We start from the raw sequence: 25,777 nt of genomic DNA, 5'->3' as shown, positions 1-25,777 counted from the left end.
TGCCCTCCTTGCCCAGAGTGGCACAGGGAGATGGTTAATGGGGGTTGCAGTCAGCTCACAGCAGTTTCTCTCTGCTTCTCTTTCTTCCTCACACTTTTTCCCTGCTCCAGTGCCCTTCATGAACTGCTCCAGCATGAGTCCTTCCCTCCTGGATAAACCTACAGCGTGGGTTCCTCTCCATGGGCCACAACTCCTGCCAGGAGCCAGCTCCTGTGTGAGCTTTCCAGGGGCTACAAATTCCCTCTGGCCATGTCCTCCTTCTGTAGTTCAGGGTCCTCCACAGGCTGCACTGTGGGTGTCTGCTCTGGCGTGGTGTTCCATGGGCTGCAGGGGGACAGCCTACTCCACTATGGTCTTCTCCACAGGCTGCAGGATAGTCTCTGCCCTGGCACCTGAGGCACCTCCTCCCCTCCTTCTTCTCTGACCTTGGTGCCTGAAGGCTCTTTGTCTTATGTTTTTTTCTACTTTCCAGATGTCTTCAGGGAACTACTGTGGTGTTATTTCTTTAGCATGAATTTTTGAAATTGTACTTGCCTGTTTCAATTTTGGTGGATCCTTGAAGAGGACTGCTTTGGTGAAATGAAGATTGGTAGCAATATTCAACAGAGAAGAACCTGATTGATAGATTGGGAAATGGTTAATATGTGGAATGCAGAAAAATAACAACAATCTGCCAAACAAGAAACAGAAGCCAAAGCAATCTGTAAATAAAGGCTTAGGATAGTAGTTTTGTAACAGCGAAAGTTTTCTTACATTTCAGAGAAACTGAGCTGTACAGTATGGACTGTTAGTTACTTAACAGCATTAGATAAATCCTGTTTATGTTCTGTGTGATAACTAAGATATTCTAATCAGATTAGAACAGATGAAGCCAAGTTGTGTAAGTAATTAATGATAATGATACTTTAACTTAATTAGATTTGGTCCTCTCCTCTGCTTAGAAGAGATTGAGACTTAGAATTTAAGAAAATGTTATGATCTCTTGGCATTTCTTGAAAAAAAAAGAACTTTAGTCCTGTCCTCATCCAGGCTCAAAATTGACTGTTGTGGTTATTTTCAAGTACATATAAATCATAGAATATTGCCTACTAGGGTCTGGGAATGAGAGACTCAATATGAAATTAATTTGCCGTTTTGAAGGCAGAGAACATCAAGGAGATGGTGTGTCTGATTCCGTGATCATTGTGATAAAAGACTGTGATAAAAGGTTGCTGTGTACTTTGTGATTAGAGAGAAGCAGTAGGATGATCTAGGCTACTAAGAAGTTGACTCAGAAGTTGACATCAGAAATGCAACTGCTTTTGAAGAGAAATGTTACCACTTCTTTACTATTTCATTGCTTTACTAGTGGGAAAGTGGAAATAGCCATCTCTGCCCACAAACAAGACGGTATTAGGGCAAACTTGTCCTAGGGCTTTTGGTGTACCACGGTTTTCCTGTCATCCTGTGAATTAAAGTCCCTAGAGATGCAGCAAGTGTTGGTATTTAATTTTCTTGCTTTTGTATCCAGGTAATCACTTGTTTTATCTTCAGTCATTCTGTGCTGTCTGAATTGTTTAATGTATGCTTTATATTCTAATTTGTATAAAGACTGAACTACTGAATATTATTATGAGGTACAAAAATGACAAAGCTTGTAGTTAGCCATGTTCATTTTTGCTTATCAGGTGTCCTCTGCTGAAAGTGTGATGGCCTCTGTTCTTTTTGTTAAAGGTATGCAAAATCCAGCCAGATCAAGACCATGTCCAGCAGCAAGATATTTTTTAAAGGCAGTAGATTTCGATATAGGTGGGTGTTCGCTGTTTGTTTTGCATGGTAAACCATTTCAGAAAGTATGAGAAGACTTCAGTAATTGCTTATGGAAAATTGACTTTTTTTCCTTCTTGAGGACCTGTCCATGCCTAATCCAGGTCAGGTTTTGGAAGATTTTCTGTTTTCTCTTTAGCATCACTCACCAAATAAACTGGAGGCTTTGTGCAGACTTCTGGCTCCACTTTTGATGCAGTTTCTGTAAAAACAAAGATGCGTGGCTATGTAGAGATTGCATGCCCCCAGTAATTGGGCAAGTCTGGACCAAAGGTGCATTGTAATATGGTCCAGCCCCACTCTAAGTGTTCTAGTGCAAAAGCTTGCTTTTTCTTCAGTAGCTTTGCAGGCAAGTGATCAACAGAATTTTTCATCTGTGACATTATATATCTACTACATGGGATTTTTTTTTTGCCTTTTCCTTTTCTTCTTTTGACTGTAACTTAATTGTTCATGTATGTATAGTGCCTGGCATGTAATGAGCTCATCTTAGTATTTACTTGAATATTTATTTCATGTTTTAATGCAGTGGAAAAGTAGCCAAAGAGGTTGTGGAGGCAAGCTCTAAAATCCAGAGGGAACCTCCTGAAGTTCACAGGTATGTCTTTACATTCAGTGTTAAAGTTGAAGGACTAAGGAGGATTATTGTTCTCTGCAGAGAAATTCTTTCCTTTACTATGAGGTGTAATGGCTGTCATTCTGAGCTTCCACAATGAGGCATGCAAACCTTGGGAAATATGTTTGCCAGTGTTACAAAATTCTGACAATACCATATTGTCTTCTACACAAGGGAATTTAATCTGTGCTGTTTCAAAGCTGGTTTTATCAATCTGTCAGATAAGTATCTTATTTTCTGTATTATGACATAGACTCTTATTACGTGATCCTGACAGAAAACTGCATTATCATTTTGTTCCTAGTTCTTGCTGGGTTTTGAAAGATTCTGCTTTGTGTGTGTATTTGGGTATGTTTAAAGGTATACCTGATAGTTTTTCCTTAGTACACTCAGATTGAAAAGCAAGAAGTTCATTCAGTAAAGAGAAAAAAGATCAGAGAATCCTTTTTTTTTAGTGAGAAAAGATTTGGGTTGTTAGAAATAAACAACTGGACTTTGTGAGCTAACTGATACTTTCTGGTCCTTATCACTCATTGTAGTGAACAGTGAAAATCGGTAAGAGCCTAATTAAAGTCATTTGTCAGAGACGAAAGAGGCCAGCAGGAAGGCTATTTAAAATCTTTCTTATAAGGTTGCTTAACTTTCTGGACATTCTACAGTGATTGTGATTTTTTTCAGGGGCAGGGGCTGGGTGTTACCTTTTTATTTAGTTGAATATGTGTATTCCATCTATATTTGAGACAAAAGTAGATTTTCTTTACTAAAAGGTAGGAACATGTTTGCAGTAAATATTTATAAGTATGTTGTCCAAGCCTACTATGGAGGTTCAGGTTGGATATTAGGAAAAATTTCTTTATGGAAAGGGTTATCAGGCACTGGAATGGGCTGCCCAGGGAAGTGGTTGAGGCACCATCACTGGAGGTGTTGAAAAGACAGGTAGACACGGTGCTCAGGAATATGGTTTAGTGTTGATGTGTGTGTTTTGTTTGGTTGTGTGATTGTTTTTTTGGTTTGATTTGGATTTTTTTATGGTAGGACTAGATGATCTTAAAGGTCCCTTCCAACTAGGCGATTCTGTGATTGTGTAGTTAATAGTGAGGCCATACAGAGATACTGTTGAACATGCTTTTGCAGACGACAGTTAAAAATGGAGTGACAGCCCAGAATGTGTTAATTGAGAACACAGAAGGCAGAATATAGGTCCATCATTGAGGCAGGGTAGATTACTTGGGGACACAAATGCATTTTAAATCAAAATATTAACTCATATAAGGAAATAGCTTATTGCATACTTTCCATATGGTTTCTTTCTTCCACCGGATAAGAAAAGATTTTAGGGTAAAATTACTTTTTATCTTGTATTTTCCTTTTCTTTTATTTCAGTATTTAAAGTATTTTAAACAAACTGTTTAAAAATTCTTAATGTATATAAATAAACAGATCAGAGGGCAAATAAGTTTACAGAGCAATGTCATTTAATTTAATGGGATTTAATGCCCATAAATATTAAGGTATAATTTTATAATTAACCTTCTTAAAAAGCTTGCATTTACAATATTATGGTAGCTCCTAGTTCAGTTTCTTAGAAAGACTAAAAAAAAGACTAATGATTTCAAGTGGTTTATAATGGAGGTTTCGAAATGGGAGACATCAGTACATAGCTTGTCTTTCTAATAGCCCAAGAAGGCAAAAGCATAGAAAATTTTCAGCTCCAAAAAAAGCAACCTTTAGAAACAAGTTACTCTGTGAGAGAGGATTTGGGGACAGGAAAATGGTAGTTTTTCAGATGCAAAACATTTATAGGAAATTATATGACTGAAGGTAAATCTATATGTATTTTTATATGTGTAAAGTTTTCTCTCCCTACACTCCCTCCCTTAAAGACAATTCAGTGCTACTGTGGCTGCATTCAGAAAGAAACATGCAGTTGTGAGTAGCTTACTGTTTAATATATTTGTGTTTGGATATTATACTTAAAGCACTACAGGCTAAAAATCTGTTGGAGGGTGTAGTGTGCGGCATTAACACCGTGGCAAGCTCTTCTGACAAATATGCAGTAAATTATTTAATATTTCGCTTCCAGGGCATGCCCGAAGGAGGGATCTTTGTAAATAAATATGGAGTGGGAGCCTTATGAGTGCTCCCAGGCACAACTCCTATTTTGGGAGTTGCTTGATAGCTCTTTACAGCAAGCACAGTGATCCAGGGGATGCATAACAAGTCTGTGGAGGCACTGTTGGGCTGGAATGATTCTAATTACAGTAATCTGAGAGAAAGACTTCTTTGCATAGTTAAAATTTAAACTAAATAGTTATTAGAGACTGCTCACAGAATGCAAACGAGGACAGAAGTAGCTTTGGGCATACATTAATGAGCAACGAATCATGGCAGTTGAACAAGAAAGCTTGTTTATCCCCACAGAATATTTAATGACATGTAATGTGACTTAGAGTAGGACATCTGTGTCCCGGGTTTACCTAAACTCTTAGCAGCACACAGTCCCATTTTTTCACTTGCAGTAGGTGCTTTGTTCAGTTTTTTGTCTATGTAGAATTGTAAGTTGAATCTTTGTGCAAACTTGAAATGCATTTTGTGAAACCAGCACTGTACCTATGTATTGTTTGAAGTCATGTGGAATCCTCTTCCCTTTAATTTTTGCTTTTGTCAAAACTAAATATTTTATATTGTAAGGGTTCCTATTTATTGCAGGATTCTTGCTTTAGGCCAGTATCATGTAAGTGCTAGATAACATTCTAAAGAGCCATTTTATTTTCTCAGTAATACGATTTTAGGCTAATGAGCCTCATGACGGAAGCGAATCAACAGAATTCCTTTCTTGAGCAAGTTCAACACCTGCTACCAGGAAAGCCTGTTAAAGCCAAATAAAACAAGAAAGAGAACCAGCCTGAGCACCTGGAGGCATGGTGTACAGGCAATGTCTGGGGTGCGTGAGAACGAGAGCACTGTGTATCTGTTAACGGAAGGGATACGGTTGCTCCTGCTTTAGTCTGCAGTGCTCAAACCACAACAAATCCTTTACCCAGTCCCGGAGGCAATGGAACAACATCAAGAAAATTATTTGTATCCCGTCTGCCTTACCCTTCCTTCAAGTCAAATACTTACGTCTACTGTGCAGCGTGGAGAGGAGCAACACACTGAAATCCTGCATGAGATGAGAAAGAGTCAGGCTGGGTAAAGGGAAGAAAACCAGCACAAAACCTTCTGTTATGCTTCAGATGTTGAAGGGTTTATGTCTGCTGAGGGTGCAACGTAACATGGCTGAAAGCAGCATTCAGTGTGTACAGCTTGTTACGGTAGCCCAAGGCCTATTGGAATTTATACAAAACATTTCTGAGATGAGACGTATTGGACTGCAGTTGTTTCCTTGTGAATAAACTGATCTTGTTTTCCCTGTTCTCTTAGAACCAGCATTTCCCAGAGTCGCAGCTCACCCTCGTTGAACAAGCAACTCATAATCAACATGGAACCTTTACAGCCCCTCCTTCCTTCTCCCTGCGAGGAGGAAGAAGTTCCTTTAGATGAAGGTGAGTCACTTACCTGATCCCTGCCAAACACTACCAGTACTTATTACAAAATATACGGAAAGAGGTGTGTTACTGACTCAGGGATGTAGAAAAAAGTCTAGTAATTTCCAGTACACCATTAAGCCTCTGCATGTCATACTGAGAATGACGACTAGCTCAAGGAACTGTGCACAAGCTTCATGTGAGATACATTGTGAGGAAAGTTACTGCTGTTAAGTTTTCTCTTTCAAAAATCTTTTTTTAGATTGTCAGGTGAAAGGAACTTAACAGGAAATAAATAATTCAGCATAGCACCATTTTACTAAATAGTAACTGCAGTTACTCAGGAGTGAAAACTGGCAGTTTACTGGTAGGTGTGCCATTTTTATTGCTTCCCTTTGCTTTTATATTTCTTTCTTTCTTTCTGTTCTAATGTTAGGAAAAGCTCTGTGCTAATTTAATTCCACTGACTAAAAGGGATGCTATTTGAAGGTCAGCTAGGAAAGAGTCTCTTCTAATTTAATCCCATTGACAAAACAAAGATGTTATTGGGAGATCAGTTTGAATGCATTTTGTAGAACAAGGTTTTTTCACGTAGTTGTTTGTTCCTTGATATTTTAACAATCACGTTTGACACCTGGCTTTTTGAGATGCAGTCATTACAAACAATGGTATTAACATCTTAGCCAGTTTAAATGAGGATAAATGCATTCTTCCTAATAAAAAAGGAAGCCAAAAAAACCTAATATCGCTCTTACTTGAGATTTTGTGAGCTAATTGTTTCAGAAGTTGGGAAATATGACCTCTGCTGCTGCTTTGTTGTGGAAGGAAACAGAAAACAGCTGAGCAATTACATTCGTTTTCATGGGAGTACGTCCTAATTTGATTTTATAGGAGTCGTATGAAGATACTTTGTTCATTCTTCAGGGTTTCAATACTGAAGGTAGTAAGAACAAGATGAATTTGATGGTCTGTTTCTCTAGCTTATTATAATGAGTAGTAGTAGCTGCTTGACATGTAGTTAATTTTAACAATTACTTGTTTACCTCTGCTGTGAAATACCTGTATCTGAGAATTCACCTTCTGGCAGCCAAGTACCAAGCACTGTGTTCCTGCTAGGCAGTTGCCACCACTGCAGAGTAATAACAGCTTGTTGCTTGTCAGACTGCTGTGCCATCCTTACAACTCTAAGCAATGAAATCCATTTTTGGAAACTGCTGACTTACCATTGCTATATATTCACCAGAGAGTGCTGGTTTCAAATGTATGTATAAGTTTGAAAGACATGTTTTCTTTTTTGACAGATTGTTGTTACTACGATTTAATAGAAATACTTGCTGGTGGGTTTCATCTAGAATATGTTGTGCATAGTTAATTACCACCAGCTGCTAAGTTAACAGTACTTAGCTCTTTTACAATATTCTCCTGCAGTGAACTTGGCTATATTATCAAATTGCAGCTTGAACTGATCTCACAGCACTCTGAGACCGGCTCTGGCTCTTTTCCCCACATGCACTCAGTCCACTTCTGTGGATTCCCATCTTCTCCCTTGCACCAGCACTAATGACCCCAGAGTGAACTGGGAGAACGAGTTAGAAAAAACAAACCAAAACTGAATCAAAAAACCAACAACGACTCCTCTCCCCCAACTGTACACTGTCCCACCACCTCCCACCACCAGCTGGCTCAACCTTTACGTGGCTTATCAGAGAGGATTGGACAAGGTCCTGGGCAAGGGCAGGAGCAGGAGGTGGGGAGAGGTAAGGCAGCTAGCCCTGGGACAGACTCAACTGCATTGAGAAACTACTTTTAGTGTGCTACACATGTGAAACAGCTTTGGCATCTCTCTAAACATCCAGGCTGAGGCAGAGTGGGCACTCTGGGGTGCTTTCCAAAGGGCCTGCAGATGCTGTTGAGAGCACAGCGCAGGACTACCTAGGTCAGATATCCATTGCCTGTATTTCTGCAAGGTGCTGCTGTATGCATACAGATGTTCCAGCTGCTGATGGCTGAGACCTTCACATGGTGCTGCATTGTGCTGTGTAGATGGGCCTGTGCAACTCGTTAGCAGAGCTGGCTGTAATGATGCTGTCAGCTGTGCATACCTTGGGCAGGCTCAGGAGAGTGCACAATTTTGTCTTTTAACTGAGCAAAACTTACTTGTTCTTAATTTTAAATTGGATTTGTATATTGTGAGCTAAATGCATGGCTAAAAATTGTGGCCTCAGTGTCTGCTTCCTGAAACTTCTGGAGAGATGAACTCTGATTTGGCTGAGCCTGGGTGGTATGAAACTGAGCTAACAGAAGCTGCCGGCTCAGAAGTAAGCGTTTGTGCCAATTACTTGATAGTTGCTAGGGGACAAAGCCATCAGAGATAGTGATAGCAGAGTCTGCAGGGGATTTTGAGCAGCTTTAGCCTGCCTTGTTGTCCTTAGGCTAATCCTTTCAGATGGAAAATAAACACGATACAACCAAATATTGAAAAACAACTGAAGCGCAGCCATTCTCCCATATGAAATCCCATCTTACAGATCTGTGCAGGCTGCCATGCTGAAGTGAAGCTGTCCTCCAAAAAACAAGGTGTCCAGTGAATTTGCAGACATATAAGAAACTGAATTCTCATTAAACATAGTCATAAATTACCATTGTTTGTGCGAAGAAAGATACTGAATCCCCACGATATCACTATAGTAGTTGCTTTAGCAGTTGACACTTATGTAAGAGGATTTGAAAACAAGTAATAGCATTTTTTTTTAATTAGGATGGCAGGCAAAAATGTCCTGAATTTGTCTATTGGTGTCTCAAGAGGCAATTCGTCTTCTTGCACTTAGAGGCTATGTACAAGTGTCCAATTACTAATTACTACCCAGATTTGAATTGATATTCTTACTTAAATGTGCTTTTATTCCTGTTTTAAATTATAGTTATGTACATGACTTATCTAAGGGATTGGGCACCAGCCAATACATATTTTATCAAATTAAAAAACTAATCACAAGTCCTCATGCCTTAGGTTTTGCAGGTCATCTCTCAGTGCTTTGTGGCTACTGCTAGGATTTTTAAGGCTTTCATATTCCTTGTTACTGACTCTTGTTTTGTACTGATGTCCTTTCTGTCTCAGAAGGAGGAAAGAGGCATGGTAAAGATGCAACCATAAAATCACTGTCATGCATAGAAGGTTATCACATGGAATATATTTTACGTGTATGAGTGTCAGATATGTTTGGAGAGATCACTTCTACCTTTTGAACCTAGACATTCTTCAAAGGGCACCTAGCCACAAAAGTTTGAATGGTGTCTAGAAGTGTGATTGAAAAATTCATCTTTGTCACAGATGGCCAAATAAGTCCTTCTGAATGATCCTATTAGGTCCTTTCCATAGTCCTTGCTCCCTGTGCAGTTGAACACATTTCTTTTGGTATTGCTATTGAAAGTGTGTGGATCACCATCTGATTTAGTGAGATGAATTATCGCCTGTCCTGATCACTTGGCAATTTTTTTGCAGGTGGTAGACCATTGTCTTTGGATTTCCTAACACCGAATGCTGTCAGGGGTTCATGTATTTGTATAGTCCAATTTAAAAGAAAAAAACAGACCAAAAAGGCAATCACACCTCTGAGTCACAGGATATTAATATGGTTTTGACAAAGTGATAAAAACTTCTTTTAAGTTACTTGATACTTGTGTACTAGACAAGTGCAGGGCAGGCAAGGGATCAGGGCCAGCCAGCATGGGTTTATGAAAGGGAGGTCCTGCTTAACCAACTTGATCTCTTTCTGTCACCATGTGACCTGCCTTCTTGATGCAGGGAGGGCTGTGGACGTTGCCTATCTGGACTTTGTAAGGTCTTTGACACTGTCCCCCACGACATTCTCCTGGAGAAGCTGGTGATTAATGGCATAGACAAGTGTACTCTTCACTGGGTAAAAAACTGGCTGGATGGCCGTGCCCAGAAAGTTGTGATTAATAGGGTGAAATCCAGTTGGCTGCTGGTCACCAGTGGTGTCCCTCAGAGCTCAGTTTTGGGCCCAGTCTTGTTTAATATCTTTATTGATGATCTAGATAAGGGGGTTGAGTGCACCCTCAGTAAGTTTGCAGGTGACACCAAACTAGGTGGGAGTGTTGATCTCCTTGAGGGTTGGAAGGTGCTACAGATGGCTCCGGACAGGTTGGATCAATGGGCCAAGGCCAATGGGATGAGGTTTAATAAGGCCACGTGCCGGGTCCTGCATTTCTGTCACAACAACCCCAGGCAACGCTACAGGCTTGGGGAAGAGTGGCTGGAAAGTTGCCCAGCAGAAAAGGACCTGGGGATGTTGGTGGACAGCCGGCTTAACATGAGCCAGCAGTGTGCCCAGGTGGCCAAGAGGGCCAATGGCATCCTGGCCTGTATCGGGAATAGCATGGCCAGCAGGAGTAGGGCAGTGATGGTGCCTCTGGGCTCGGCACTGGTGAGGCCTCACCTCAAGTGCTGTGTTCAGTTCTGGGCTCCTCACTACACGAAGGACATTGAAGTGCTGGAGCGTGTCCAGAGGAGAGCCACCAAGCTGGTGAGGGGTCTGGAGAACAAGTCATATGAGGAGGGGCTGAGGGAACTGGGCATGTTTAGTTTGGAGAAGAGGAGGCTGAGGGGAGACCTCATTGCGCTCTACAACTACCTGAAAGGAGGTTGCAGAGAGGTGGGGGTTGGCCTCGTCCCCCAAGGGAATAATGACAGGACCAGAGGAAATGATCTGAAGTTGTGGCAGGGAAGGTTTAGATTAGATATTAGGAAGAATTACTTTACTGAGAGGATGGTCAGGCACTGGAACAGCCTGCCCAGGGAGGTGGTGGAGTCACCATCCCTGGAGGTATTTAAGAAATGTGTAGACATGGCTCTTCAGGGCATGCTCTAATGCCCGGGATTGTTTATTTGTGTCTGTTTGTGGATGGATGTGGTGGTGTTGGTTTTGGTTTTTTTCTTCTTTTTTTTAAGGTTGGACTCGATGATCTCAAAGGTCCCTTCCAACTATGAATAATCTGTTTTCATATATGAATTATTTTCCTGGTGACATTGATTTTTGCGTTTGGGGCAACCAAAGGTGAAGCAGCATTTTTCAGTCAGTCTGTTGATTTATCAACCTTGCGTGGTATTTTAAAAAAGAGAGTTGATGGCACAGACTCATTCTAAATTCCTCCTGTTTAAAATGCATATTCCTCATTTTTTTCTTCCCTAGAGTTACACACTTTTTAGCTGTCCTCATTGGATCTTTTAGGAGTTTTTTTTTTTCCTTATGAAATTGTATGCCTGTGCATCTGAGTTGTGTACACAGAGCTCTTTTCCTTTATCAAACTCATTTTTGTGTGTACTCAAGCATAAGAAGTATTGCATTAATGGTGATTAATTGGCATGAACTATATAATGTGGAGTCTTTTTTGCATCTTAAAAGCACATATGGGAACGACCACACACCAGCCACTACCAGTCTAGATGTCTGTCTGTGTAAGTTCTCATCAAGCGAGCTTTGGTGGAAGAGCAGAGGCATATGGAGCTTTTGTGGCTACAGCTTAGGCAACAACACATGAAAAATTGGCCACTTATGAGTAAAAGCATGAATAAATATTAAAAATATGCTAGTAAAATATGAAATAATGTTAAGGATCTCTTCACATGTTATGTTTGTACAGCAGGGTCACTGTAACAGTTGTCTAGTCCACTTTTTTCCCTTTAATGGTTTAGTGCTAACTGTTTCTCTGAGTAGAACTAATACACAGCTTGTCAACATTAATATTTTTAAAAGCATACCTACTGTACACGAGACACAATTTATCTTAATATATCGGATAGGCAGGATCATGAAATGTCTTTTGTCGTGTAGCGTCAGACAGCTTTTCCCCATGAAATTAGCAGAAGCAGTACTCGTGTTAGCTGCTTGTACCTTGTGTGTGTGCATGTATGATAACAAAAATTGTAATAAGTATGAGTTCATTATGATTTCTTAGTGGCTTTTCTAAATAAAATAATGTCTCTATTATAAGATTCCTGTGGTTTGCAGGGATAAATAATTTCTTCTACTAGACCATTAAATTTAGCAGAGGTCAAAGTGACCATCCTTAGGTCAGGTTTTTCTACGAGTTTTTTGGTTATTTTTTATTTTTGAGATAGTTCTCTCATTTCTGTAATAAAGTCTAGTCATCATAAGTTTCTCCCACTACTGTGTCTTGCAAGTTTCGGGGAGTCTCCCAAAGAGTGGTGTGGCCTCAGGAGATCTTAACAACCATGTGTGCATCATCACTTCCATGTTCTAACCAACTAATTTGGATTTACAGTCCTAACCATCTAATTGAGCCCTACAAGGTCTGAAAACACCTTTTTTACAAGTATACCTTTTGCTTCAAGGTAACAATATCTAATGCTCACAATAATTACCTCTGTGAGCTTTCCTTTTAAACTTACGTACAAATTCTCAGATTTCCATGTGTTTACCATGCCATGTGTCTACAAAACAAGATAATTACTTTTGTTACAAACAAAACAACATTGCCCCCATCACCATAATAAGATACCTCCAAAATCTGAAGACAGGTGATATACTTCCGTTTCACAAACACATTAGAATTGTTACGCTTGAATAGGCATTTCCTGTTCACAGTTCTCACTGGCTGGGGAAGGCTACTAGTTTGAAGAGTGTTTTATTAGTTTTAGTTTTCTGGTTTTGGGAGGGGATTGTTTTTGCTTTTGTGAACCATATGTTTTGCTTTTAAGAGCAGTTATATAACCGTCTGCTGTTTTCTGCCTCCTGTGTAACGGGGCATGAATGCTGAGGGTCTCTCTGCCACAATTCCCAGCCTTTCAGCAGTGTAATGTGTAGAGTAGTGATTTAGGAAGGAGGACAGTGACAAGAGCTGCAAATCCAACTAGTTACTGAGAGTGGACCCATCGTCTTACTGGCTCTCTTCTGCACACAAAGAGCTGCAGGCAGCTTTGTAGGAGAGAAGCAGGCTCCTTGTCTGGAAAATCTTTGCTGAAAAGCATCTTCCAACCATCACGCAGGATGTACTGCCAATGTCAGGTCATACAAAGTCTTTTCTCTCTCAGGAGATGGAGCCTGTTCCTTACTTGCTGAGAGTTAGAAGTAGAGACAGAGAGTTGCTGACTCAGCTGCAACATGAATCTCAGTTTTGTATACATGGTTTGTGGGCAGTGACTTGAAATTTCACAGTCATTCCTCTTTTGCATGAGCATGGTCACATGAAACATGAATGATACGTGCTTATTCATTGACATGAATATGTGCCTGCTGGAAATCATTCACAGCCTTGTCCAGGTGACACTTGTGTCCTCGATTAGGTTTTCCTTTGCTTATTGAACAAGGTGGTGGTTATTGTGAGAATGGGTGCTTTCAGTGTTTGTAGCTGTGTAGACAGTGAAGATTCGCCCTTTTCAGTGAGATTTTAATCATCATCTTTTGGTTGCTACAACAGTTACGAGAATAAAAATGAGAAAAGCAGACAGAATCTTACTTTTGAAGTGGTGACAAAATGGAGATAGAAAGCAAAGGTGCACTTTGTCTTTCCTCGGACCCACAAGGAAGTACTTGCAGAGAAGGAAAGGAAGAGAGGAGTGTTTGCCCTGCAGGAGGAATGAGTGAAAAAGAGCACTGCTGAATATTCATATTCTATGGGCCAGGTAGAGCTATGTAAAGGTGCCTTCCAAAAGCTCCATTGAACCAGGTGTCTTTCATGAGAATAATGTGGTGTAAAACACACATATGCAGGACTCTCTGCCCCCTTCTTTCTCACATACATAGAATTGATTTTATGGTGCAGAGGGAACAAGGACATCAGATAACGAAGACTTGGATGGCATAACATGTTGTAAGCATGACAGGTAAATATTCTGAGTAGTGAGAGACTACCTCCCCTCCAGTACACTCCTTTGGGGTCATCTCCACTCCTGTGATTTCTTCTCCCACTAGGAGAGTGAGATGCTGTACAGGCGGTTGCATTCCAGCTTCCAGCTGGAGCAAGTTGGCAGCAGCCAGCATATACGCGTCATGCCTTTTTTAGGACCCCGTATGTTTCTGCTGGATGGGGACAGAGAAGTGCCGAGCCTTCTTAGGCAACACTTTTTTCTGGTGCATATGAAGGTGTCCCAACCGTTGTCCACAAGCAGGAGCTGGAGCACATACACAAAGAGAGATATGTTTCCCAAACTTAGGCATTTTCTCTTCTTGTTTATACATAGGCAGGTCAGCTTTGATTCTAGGCTTGAAATGAAACCATTTTCATGTCATTGGTTTGCCTTGTGACTAAGGTTTGTAAGCACAGCATAGGATTTTTCCTTTTGTATCTATACATTTTCCACAAATACTTTCCAGGCAGTGGTGGGGAACAGACATCAGTGGCCAAATTGAAGCTCTTCAGAAAAATAATAGCCGCAGTGTAATTTTGTTCTGTGAAAAACAGACCCTAAATGTAACAGACCCTTTTGTTTCACTGTGCTATGTTTTGATGCCTTGGATATTTTTATGCTTGTATGTGTGGTTCAGCTGTTATGCTAGCAACTGCTAACTGAGATGGAACTTTGTATTGTACGTTATGAGGCATTTGGAAATGTTTAAAAATAACCCCTCGTTCTGTTCCGTGCTGGGATATTTTTGTTGGCCATGTTAGAAGCTTGTCATTTGATTCATTGAGAGTGACTTGTGTTAGTCTTTTAAAACTCAGTGGGAACTCAATAAAAGGTCAAAGCTGGTATGGGTAGAGCCTTTACAAGACTTTGAGAAGAGGAATTAATAATCAAAATGGTGAAATGTCTTGTAAAAATCCAAACCAAGAGAAGCATTCATTTGCGGATGGTTAACCACTGCAACAAGGAAGTGTGCATTCGATTACTGCGGCATGGCTCCAAGATCACAGCCAGAAGGGCTGGTAAATTTACATTTATTTTACTCAAACCTTCCCCCTCCCCCCCAATAGTTTATTATGCTAATAGTGGTCTCTTGGAAAGGAACTGTATCGTAAATGACAGTGTTACGTTGAGAACAACAGAGAATAAGAACGAATTACTGACAGGACCAGAGCTGCAAATGGTGAATGAGTAAGGCTTAAATACAATTTGTTTTAGTATCTTAAGTAAACTGTGGATTTATTTGTTAATTGCTAACAAAAGAGAGACTGGAATTTTGCCCTTGTACTTTTCTTGGATGGAGGTGAAGAAATACCTTGAAGCTGTGATAATTTCTAACAAAACAGTCCTTAAATTAGCAGATGGGTTGGTAGCAGATTTTACAGTTTAGTGTTTTACTGCAACTAAGTGGATTGAGTTGCCAGATCATAACTTTTTGGTTTTTCTAGATACTGAATAATGTAATATAGTGAATAGGAGTACTGGGGGGGGGGGGGGGGTGGGGGGGGGGGAGATTTGCAAATCACAGAGCTCAGCTGAAGAAACCCTTAAACCAGTCCCTTGTCCCTGGTCCATATTGCCTCCCCAGTTAAGCCCTCCATCCTCTCCAGCTCCCAGCCTCAGCAAGGGGACGCTTGTCGCCTCTTATCAGAGTTGCTGGGTTAATATAGGGAATAGGAGTGCGGGGGGGGGGGGTGGTAGTGGTGGTGTGTGTAGTAGGTGGGGAAAGGAGTCTGATTCTAGTCCCTTTTTCACTACAAATACCAGAAGTGCAACCCAAGGAACAAAAAGTATTTAGTATTGCTTTGAATAGCAACCAAAATGAAGGTTGGGGTTTTTTTATTGTTTTTATACCCAATCCCTTTGCCAAAGATAGATTGTCCCCTCTATCAAACTATATGTCTTTGTTTCCTTAATGAAGACATGTCAAAATTTGTTTCTCCCTGCTTTCTGTGGTACTGTTTACTTTTGATATTTTTGCTTATATAGGTTGACAGATTTCAGTTTCCGTGTACCTATGTAAAACTATGCCCTTGTATTGAATCTTCATTTCAGAAATTAGTATTTACAGAAGAAGTAACCGAGAATGTTCTGGCAAAGACCAGAATATTCTCACACTTTTGGCATCTGAAAATCATAAAGCAGTTAAGAGCAGCAGGAGAACCTGCTTCTTGCAGCGATTTTTCTCTGAGTAGCAACAGCTCCTACCTGCCTCTGCTTCATGAATTTACCACTCAGGGGAAAGGACAGTGTATATGAGAATGCTGGCTCCAAATAGATACAAGGCATCTTGTTGGTTTAATATGACACCAGGCCAGTAACAGATTTGTACATTAGGGCTACATTCGTTCTTAAAAACCTTGATTTTGCAGTACCGTTTATAGGAAGCTATTTCTTTTGGTGTACAATTGCATAAAACCTGTATATCAGCTTGTAAAACCTGTATATCAACATAAGATAACTCCAGTCCTTAGGTTTCCTATGCAAAAGCTACCTGCTTTAGGGGAACCTGCTCTGGCAGGGTCATTGGACTAGACAATCTCCAGAAATCCCTTCCAACCCCTATCATTCTGTGAGTGTGTGAAAACTCATGGCAGGGGGCATAACTCCTTGGGAGAACCCTTTTGCTGAGTGGGGATGCTGGAATGGCCTGCTTGCTGCTTTCTTGGGTGCTAAGCTTTCACATTGGTGCCCAGCTCCTTTCAGCCTGGCTCTCTTTGGCTTGATGATAGACATGGGATCGCTGCAGGCACTTCACCAGCTCCTCCGCTTTCTCTGAGCTGCTGACAGATGTATCTCACCTTCTCATTCCTGCTCCCATGATACATAGTCCTCTCTCCCTGCTACCTGCCTCAGCCTTTTCCCTGGTTCTGGAAGGGGGTGGGCAGTGCTGGGGTGGGCTCCCTCCAGGCCAGAGGGAGGTTGTTAGAGACAGGCCCCCCATAACGCCCACTGTGGTGCGTTCTCTGTTGTGCTTCTGTGTCTGTGCTTTGAGTGCCCATTGCAGTGTGTGACAAGCAGATGGCTGTGGTGGCTGTGGTGGCTGTGGTGGCTGTGGTGGCTGTGGTGGCTGTGGTGGCTGTGGTGGCTGTGGTGGCTGTGGTGGCTGTGGTGGCTGTGGTGGCTGTGGTGGCTGTGGTGGCTGTGGTGGCTGTGGTGGCTGTGGTGGCTGTGGTGGCTGTGGTGGCTGTGGTGGCTGTGGTGGCTGTGGTGGCTGTGGCATTAGCTGCACGCCGTGACACACAACGCAGCTGGGAGGCCAGTTGTAACACTGCGGAGTCCCTGTGCTTGCAACTGATGTGAGCTGGCAACTGTGAGAGGGCTTTGCTCCCTTCTAGAAGTTCGCATAAGACTAAAACAAATAGGAATGGCCAGCAGGGAAGCCAGGACACTGCCTAAAAAGAAGATGCCATAAACTGTCATTGATTTACTCCACTTGCAAAGTGACAACAGGTGTCTTCTATGGGCATGGGATGTGGGTAAGGTAGGAATCCGTGGCCTGCTACTTCTGAGAGCTGGACATCTGGCCATGATACAGATCCTGCTTTGATATAGATCTTGTGTAGTGGAATATCTGAGTTTAGTGCAATTCCAGATTCTGTTTCCCTTTCCTACATTTTCTGTGTGACATCCATGCACTTCGCTCATGTGAAAAAGTCACCCTCTCTTTCCCTCTAAAAGCTCATTCTATTCATAGTACAAATAAATTTTGTCCACATTGAAAATAAGCGACGGAATAGACAATATTTCTAGAGGAAGTAGTAAAAGGGGTAGGACAGAACTGTCCTAATTGCAGCCCAGCTGGCCTTACATGTTTACATGTTTATATGAAGTATTCCCAGCACTGCTTTCTGGACCGTATCTAATTTTTCCATTCTCTGTTTAAAAGAAGGAAATCTTCACACTTTTTCCTTTCTGCACTATATAAAGCCTTTACAGATGTGTAATTGTGTTTGCATGTCTGGCAAATAAAGCTGTTTGCAGTATATCCAGTCACCAGACAATGTCTGAACTGAAATTTTTCATATGTGGAGGATACATTTTTCTGGGGTGCTGTATTTCCAGCAGCTGAAGCTTCTTAAGAATAATGGAGCTGGGGCTTCATCCTTCATCCTGCTAATCCTCAGCTGCTGGTTTTGGCCCCTTTAGAAACACTAGCAGCTGACAACATTTATGTCAGATCTCTTGCACGTTCATGTTCACAGCTGTTGATCGCTGTAAAGTCGTGTTTTATTCAGCTGCTCGTGTTCCTATCTGCTGTTGCGAGTTAGAGGTTTGGAGCAATCCCAGTATTTGGTGGAAGGGAGGAACTGAGTCTTGGCTGGTGTAATCAGATAGCTCTGGTTATGTAAAATTTGTCCAGTTCCTAGAAAAGTATAGAAAACTTTTGCTATAGATATACAATATAAGAAATAACATTGAGATTATTTACTTGATATTCCAGTAATATGTATTAAAAGATTCTGATGTATGGGATATAAATTGCTGGTTATATATTTATATATATAACGTTATATAGCATTATATATTTAATTTTATAAAGATTGAATGAATTGGCAAAAGCAGCAGTTAATGCCCATTCCAAATTTTCAATTTCCTTTCCTTTCCCCTTCAGAAAACACTGATCTGAAAAGGTTCCTCTGCTGCCTTCTGTCTACAGGTTAATCATGAAGTGAGAAATTTGCCAGTTATTTGAGAAAAATAGTTTTAATTAAAATTAATGTGATCTTTCTTGTTTGTGTGCAGTATGTATGTTATGCATGCCGGAATTTACTCTGAGGAAGGAGAGAAGGCTCAAGAGTCGTAGACTGGGGTGACCTTTCTTTGCAGTAGCTGCAGCTGTCCTCTCTATGATGAGAAACATGATGAAGATATATTACTGACCTTGCATCTAAGCAGGTATAGAGAGGCTTATGGCCAGGATTCTCAAATTTGGGAGGTTAAAATTAGGTCCCTTAATCCACATTCAGGTGCCAAAGTAAGTGGCTCAATTTACCTTTCATTCCTATTAAGAGAAAGTAAAAAGCACATCTGAAAATCAAATTGTAGTACTTGAGTATCTAAAGACGTGTTTAGGTGCTTAGTGTTGGCCTCCAGAGTTTAAAGAATTTGGCTTTAATGTTTTAAGATATGAGTGCACTCTCAAATGACTCAGACTATGGTTTAATGATCCAGCATTAGCTACTTGTTGGAGTATGCTTAGGACAAAGATCCTCCCTCAAATCTGTTCTCACCTCTTAGTGTTCACAGACTGTTGTGTCTAGTTCCAATCAGTTTGCAGCCTCCTCTTGATGGCTGTGGCAAGTATATTTGTTAATGCAAAGACTGGTGTAGACAGGAAGTTCCAGCATGAAACATGTTTCATGCTGAAACGTGATGAATTTCTGAAATGGCTGTGGTAGGAGAGGACAGGGTGGTTGAGGCAAGGAATTGTTAGTTAGGCAGTCAAATCAAGCTCATGAGGAGACATCTGCATTTTCATTGCAGGGCAAGTTTTCATTTCAGCTATGCAGACCTGCTGGCAAGGTGCCGGTGAAAGGAGCACTCCTGCTCACTCCTTGTCCCTGGTAATGCTCTGCACTTGTGATAATATCTGACAAGCTAGTTGAAGAAGAAAAACCATCAGAGAACTAATCAGGAAAGAAAACGGTTATTTTCGTACATTAGCTTACTCAGGGAAGAAATGAGAGGAAGCAAAAACGGTCATTTTGGTTGACTTAGCTGGAATGTGAAACCTCACCTGGAGGCATGGCCAGCTTATCTCCTAGAGAGCAGGAAAAGAGAACAAATTACAGGGGAGAGGTCTGTCTGGGCCATTTGGAAGACTTAAAAGAGGAAATAAATTTTAATAGCTAATGTACTCTACTGAAGGGGGGATGCTTTCTGAAGAAGGTGTTCTGTAATGAAGAGGTTTTCTGTAATGAATATCACATAACACATAAAGGGGTGGATTAAGAAGGAGATCCAGAAAGTTGCTGTTAGGTAAGGAGTGAGCTGACTTGTTCAAGGAGCAATTTAATGTAAGTAGGTTTAAAGTGCAGGCTTTCTGTCATTTCTAATATCTTTTAGAAATATTTGTAATATGTCATGTATTTTATGTTGCATTTATTTGCATTTCATCCCAACTGACATGAAGTTTGGTATAATTTTAAAGGTACCAGGTATTAAAAAGCCGTTGCTCACCCAATTTTTGGGTAGTCTATGAAGTGGGTGACTTAGCAAGTACCTTACCTACCCTTTCGATTGTGTGAAGAACATGCTAACAGAGCTGCAGAGGTTGCATGGAGGGTTTTGTGGTAACTGTCAGGCACTTGGGCATACAGCAGGGTACTACAGTAGATGTTTCCATGAGGAAGTGTCTTAGCAAGTTTTAAGATTCCTAATGCAGCAGCCCCATCTCACAAAGTATTAATCCGCTTGTTTAATTTCATTTACGAAATTTTGACATGTTAACTTTGTATTGGCAGATTTTTCTGCAAATACTGAGTATTTCAGGCTCTGGCTGCCTGTGTCTGGCTCAGGGCAGGTCTACTGCTGCGTGACCTGGTAGTGTACAAATCTGGTATCAGTTATGAAACAGAGATTTTTGTGGATATGTCCTGTCCTGAGCATGGTAGTCATGCTCATAGATAAAAACTAGGGGGGGTGGGGGTAGGGAGAGGGGGAGTCAGGGGAAAGATTGTGAGACCTTGTCATTCAAGAAATGCAAAATTTGTAACAGTGAGAGTCTGGAAAGAAAGTATCACCAACTTCACTGAAATGTAGTTGTGCCTACTGCTAGTTGAATGGTACGTAGCCAATGGCATAAGAATATTCTTTTCCTATCTAGTCAAACAGAGGAAAAGTAGGTTTCAGCAACAACGTTAATAATTTCAGTACGTGAATGGTATCTACAGTTCTTAGGACTAATAATGTAAAAAAAAAAGTCAGTGATATTTTCAAGAAAAAATGTGAAAAGGTTTCTGATCATAGAATCATAGAATGTTTTGGGTTGGAAGAGACCTTAAAGATCATCTTATTCCCCCCCTTCCATGGGCAGGGCCACCTCCCGCTAGACCAGCTTCCTCAAATCTCCATTCAGCCTGGCCTTGATCTCAAATGATGTCAAAATGAGATACTTTCCAGAATTTTGATCAACTGTAGTTGAGTTACTATTAAAACTGTAGCTTAGAATTGTGGTCCAAAATGCATCTAAGCTATGTATTTTCCTGTATTGTAGATGTCTTTGTGATCGGGATTTTTGCTTTTCAATTTTTGTCTTTTATCATATTGGTACAGAACAGTGATGCATTTCTTCCTTATAGCGTAGTTTAGGTCATGCTGTATTTTCCTCGTCTGGAAATGACTATAATGGGCCTTTTGTTTAGTTTATTTTTAATATGTGTCCCATCTCTTAATAGAAAACTTTAATAGAGCTTGCTGAGACCCTTTTACTTCACATTGAAAACCACTATATGTCTAGTGCAATTAGCACTGGATATGTACTGCTTTTCTGATTACTTGTTTTTATGTAATAATACATTTTCTTTCATACCACATTATTTTAAATTCTTCAAACCTTAGTCTTTACTGCACTAAAACTAGAATGAATCCTTGATAACATCAGTTTGCTAAGTTTTATGGATCTTTTGCTGAAATCAAAGAATGGGCTAATTTGAATTGTAAGTAGGACTTTGACATGAGTTTCCTGAGTTTCTTGTTGGGCAAGTCAAGTGACGTTTTATTGGTTTTACCTGCTATATCCTTATCTATATGTTGCATTTGGATTAGTCATTAGTAAAGAATGGAGCGATGCTTAACACCGCAAATCGAGGAGTACTAAGTGTTGCGTCTGATGCTGTGCATTGTCTGTTCCTTTTGCACATACATGACATCTGATGATCTTAATGAGTGTTGGACATGGGGCAAATTTAAAACTGTTTTAGCATCACTTCTTTTGAGCTCTGTGCCTGAATCTCCTGCCTTTCACTCCTGCAACTGACAACTTAACAGCAGTCGCTGCAGTGTTGATGGAGCTGCAAAACAGCTAGGCTTTTCTTGCAGACTTAGTGCTGTTAGTGTTAGCCTGTTAGTGGAAAAAGGGTATTAAATTTTGAGTGGAGAGAGTTTGGGCAAGAGTGTGGTAATAAGAAACAAGCATACCAGTAAGGCTAGGAAAGACTCCTCTGTAAGGGGGAGATAGAAATGTAAAGGAGAGAGAGAAAAGAGAGTGTAGTATGAAGAGTGGAGAGACGATTGGAAGAAAAATGAGACATGAGGAGAGGGAGTTCTTAAAGAGGTGAAGCATTTTCATTCCATTTCTATGATATCTAGTCCTCATACTGTACATCAGCCTTCCTTTCCTTTTAGCCTGTCTACCGTTAATGTGAATTTATCATGATAGTCTATTGTATCTCATGCTCTATTAAAAATTCCCAGCCTCACCCATCATCTCATCACTTCCTCCTCATTCATCGCAAAGAAATAAAGGTGTTTGGTTGTTGTTGTTGTTACTGTTGTTGCTGTTTTTGCTATTATTAGACACCAAATAGTACCAATTCACATATGTACTAGATACTCATTTGTATCAGAAGTCTGGTTGCCAATAGAAAATGAGCTCTTCTGTTTTCTGTTTTGCATTACACCATTATTAGTGGTGGCTGCATCAGACAAAGTTAAGCAGATCTGGTGTACTGCAGTTTGTAAAAGATGTTGCCCTGCTCTGGCGCTTTTCAAAAGGCTTTTCCAGTTTTTGCTAGTTGTTTATGGTGCGGTTTCAATATGCAAAATGATTGCAGAATCTTCTTTCCAACCTCTATTAGATAGTATTGGTAGACAGAGTTTTGCCAACAGGAAGGCAGAAATTTAGGATCGCTATTTTCATCTCCTTTATTTTCAGGTATCCAACTGCCAAAGGAAGATGAGATTTCAGTACCTGTGACTTCAAGCTCTCCGGTTAAGGACACTGGGGAGAATGTTGATCTTGCAGTTGAACAGGAAGAGAAGATGAAAGAGGAACCTTTAACCATCTCAGAACTGGTATACAGCCCAAGTGCCAGTTTGCTTCCCACCCCTGTTGATGATGAGATTGACATGCTCTTTGATACCTGCCCGAGAGTAGAGAATGAGAAAGATGATACAGATTCGTTTGAAGAACTGGAAGCAGATGAAAATGCATTTTTGATTGCAGAGGAGGAAGAACTGAAAGAAGCTCGGAGAGCGCTTAGGTGGAGCTACGATGTTCTAATGGGCAACATAGAGGTGAATGCCTTTGTGAAGAGTTTCTCCAGACTTCTCCTTGTAGGCCTTGGACTGTTGTTGTTTGTGTTCCCTCTTCTCCTTGTTCTCTTGGAGTCGGACCTTCAAATCTCTTTCCTCCATGAGATCCGTCAAACGCCGGAGTTTCAGCAGTTTCATATTGAATATTACTGCCCCCTTAGGCAGTGGGTGGCTTGCAAAATAAACTTCATTCGTAACATGCTGGGAAGCTTTTAAATTTTAAATAAATATGATACAACTAAGGGCTATATTCAAAATTTCAGTTAGGGCCAGCTTTCCATAATGCCCCTGGGGCCATCAGTTGGTAACTGTTTTCATATCCAGTTCATTACAGACTCTGCAGGATCTTAAGTTCCCTTTACATACTTAAATTGCCCCTTTAGTTACAGACTTACACAGTTACCTTTCAGTAACCAAAAAAAAGCTTTACTTTAATTGCATTTCAGAATTCCAGCTCATCTATTACATCATATAAGGCAGGGTCACAATAAGTTTCATTGTCCTTAACCTTTCAATCCAGGACACTAAATCCAATGAAACTGAAAGAAAAACTTTTTTGAATATACTCCTTAGTGCAGCAGTCTCTCCTAACCAATGCCTATACAAGCAATGTTAATGCTGAGGTTTTGTTTTTGTTCTGTTTTCCTGTTTGTTTGGTTTTTTACATTTTTATGTGTTTAAAATATTTTGGTAAATTTTTAGCAAAAGACAACTTCTGATGTTATTTAAATGTACAAATTGGTAAGAATAATGCACAAGGGCATGTAGGGTGTTTTTAGTGTTTTAGCAATGATTTGTTTTTAAACTGCTGGCTGGAGAATGAATGAGTTTAATACAGCTCTATACAAAGGGACTGTGGTTTGGGAAATATATAGAAAGTTCACTCAAGTTCAGTAGGGGCTGCCTGGGGGAGGTGAAAGGACACCAAGTATGCAGAGGAATTTCTGAAAGGCACAGTTGTAAAGCCTGGGGAAGTAAGCAGAACTGAACGTAGTGACCCTTCCTCTTACCTGTCAGGTTGTCTTACGCTTTATCAGTGCTGTAGAAAGTCTCTACAAGATGGTCCAAGTATGTTTTGGAAGACAGGGAATCTTCAGTCTAAATGTAGATTATTGTACATAACATGGAAGAAAATAATAGTAAGTAGCAAAAAAAAAAAAAAAACCAAAAAAAAGCGCCAAAACCCTAGTTAAATCAGTAGGTGAGTGACCTACTTTTAAAAATGATAGAGAAGAAAAATGTATTCCTTTTTAAAAGCAAAGCATTAGGCTGTACAGCTGACATAAAGGTATTCTACCAACTCACAGTTAAAGGCTTAAAAACTTTAAGAGGTGCATCTTCATCCTTGATGCCCGTTATTACTAATCTCTAAGACAACATATTTTCTGTGCATACTAATATGCTTCCTTTCACATATAGCAGCATACTTACCCTCTTTCCCTATTACTACAAGCGCAGTTACATGATCTAATGTTTTTCAGAATTTTTACTGCTAATAAAATGCTGTTCAGCTCGTTCCCTCTCAGTCGGCAAGCTGATAATTCCTTTGTCTGATATGTTATTTCTCTGATTTTAGCGTTAAAAGTAGCTTTACATTTTTAACGCTCTGCGTAGATGATAGTTCTGAAAGTGCTCTTCAGACACCAGGACTCAAAAAAAAAAAAAAAAAAAAAAGCCAAAAAAAAGCGCCAAAACCCTAGTTAAATCAGTAGGTGAGTGACCTACTTTTAAAAATGATAGAGAAGAAAAATGTATTCCTTTTTAAAAGCAAAGCATTAGGCTGTACAGCTGACATAAAGGTATTCTACCAACTCACAGTTAAAGGCTTAAAAACTTTAAGAGGTGCATCTTCATCCTTGATGCCCGTTATTACTAATCTCTAAGACAACATATTTTCTGTGCATACTAATATGCTTCCTTTCACATATAGCAGCATACTTACCCTCTTTCCCTATTACTACAAGCGCAGTTACATGATCTAATGCTGTGTAACATGGATTTGTGTATCTAAAGGTATTCCAATGTAGCTTAGAGAATATACTTAAGTAACATCTTATCAATGCTGAGAACCTTTGAAGGCCCTCAAATGTACCGCAGAGGTTGTATTTAAGAGGAGAAGGTATTTCCCCCCTCAGTGCAGATGTATTTCTTATTTGAACTAGGGAACTCGATTTTGTCCTCCAAGTCTTTCTCCTGCTTAGAGATTTATGAATTGGAGACATATTTGAGGCTATTTTATTAGATGTGCATTTAACATACTGTAAACACGTCTCTAATTCCTACTGAATAAATTCCTTTAGTTTCGGTATCAGAGAATCTGTTTTGCTTGGCTTTGTCATGTAAACCTTTGCAAATGTCTTGTTTGAAAATGGCAATTTACTTAGAGTATTTCTCCTCCTTCTAATCTTCTCCGGTTTCTAAAGGACAAAACAGTTACAGGGCTTAGGAGTTCCTTTTTTCCAGTTGAAAACTTTTGGGTTGCTATTAATTTCCCAACCAACTAAGGCTAAATTAAACAACGGCCTTTTTTCTCTCATCTTTGTTTGCCTTTGCCAGTCTGTTCCCCAGGAGAGTCATTATTGATTAGTTACATGATGTGTATTTCTTCTTGTGCTACTTGCAGCTAAATGATCCTTTCCCATAAGGTATCAACCATTAAGCCTAGTAGAAGTGGAGAGTGAA

The 25,777-nt window shown here is 40.2% G+C and overlaps 1 protein-coding gene across 1 annotated transcript in view; it reads left to right on the top strand.

The window, feature by feature from the left end:
- Positions 1-24,269, top strand: part of FRMD3 (FERM domain containing 3) — an 81,178-nt gene extending 56,909 nt beyond the window's left edge. Inside the window, exons 10-13 of the mRNA XM_014936833.1 lie at positions 1,714-1,788; positions 2,336-2,404; positions 5,846-5,967; positions 22,716-24,269. Of these exons, the coding sequence (XP_014792319.1) occupies positions 1,714-1,788; positions 2,336-2,404; positions 5,846-5,967; positions 22,716-23,311 (862 nt within the window). The 3' untranslated portion in view covers positions 23,312-24,269. The remainder of the gene's footprint in view (positions 1-1,713; positions 1,789-2,335; positions 2,405-5,845; positions 5,968-22,715) is intronic.
- The last annotated feature ends 1,508 nt before the right edge of the window (positions 24,270-25,777 follow it).

The sequence above is a fragment of the Calidris pugnax genome, unplaced genomic scaffold (genome assembly GCF_001431845.1).
Source record: "Calidris pugnax isolate Ruff unplaced genomic scaffold, ASM143184v1 scaffold2, whole genome shotgun sequence".
Classification (NCBI taxonomy): Eukaryota; Metazoa; Chordata; class Aves; order Charadriiformes; family Scolopacidae; genus Calidris; species Calidris pugnax.
Note: the sequence above shows the minus strand (reverse complement) of the source record. Positions and strands in the feature narration are given on the sequence as shown.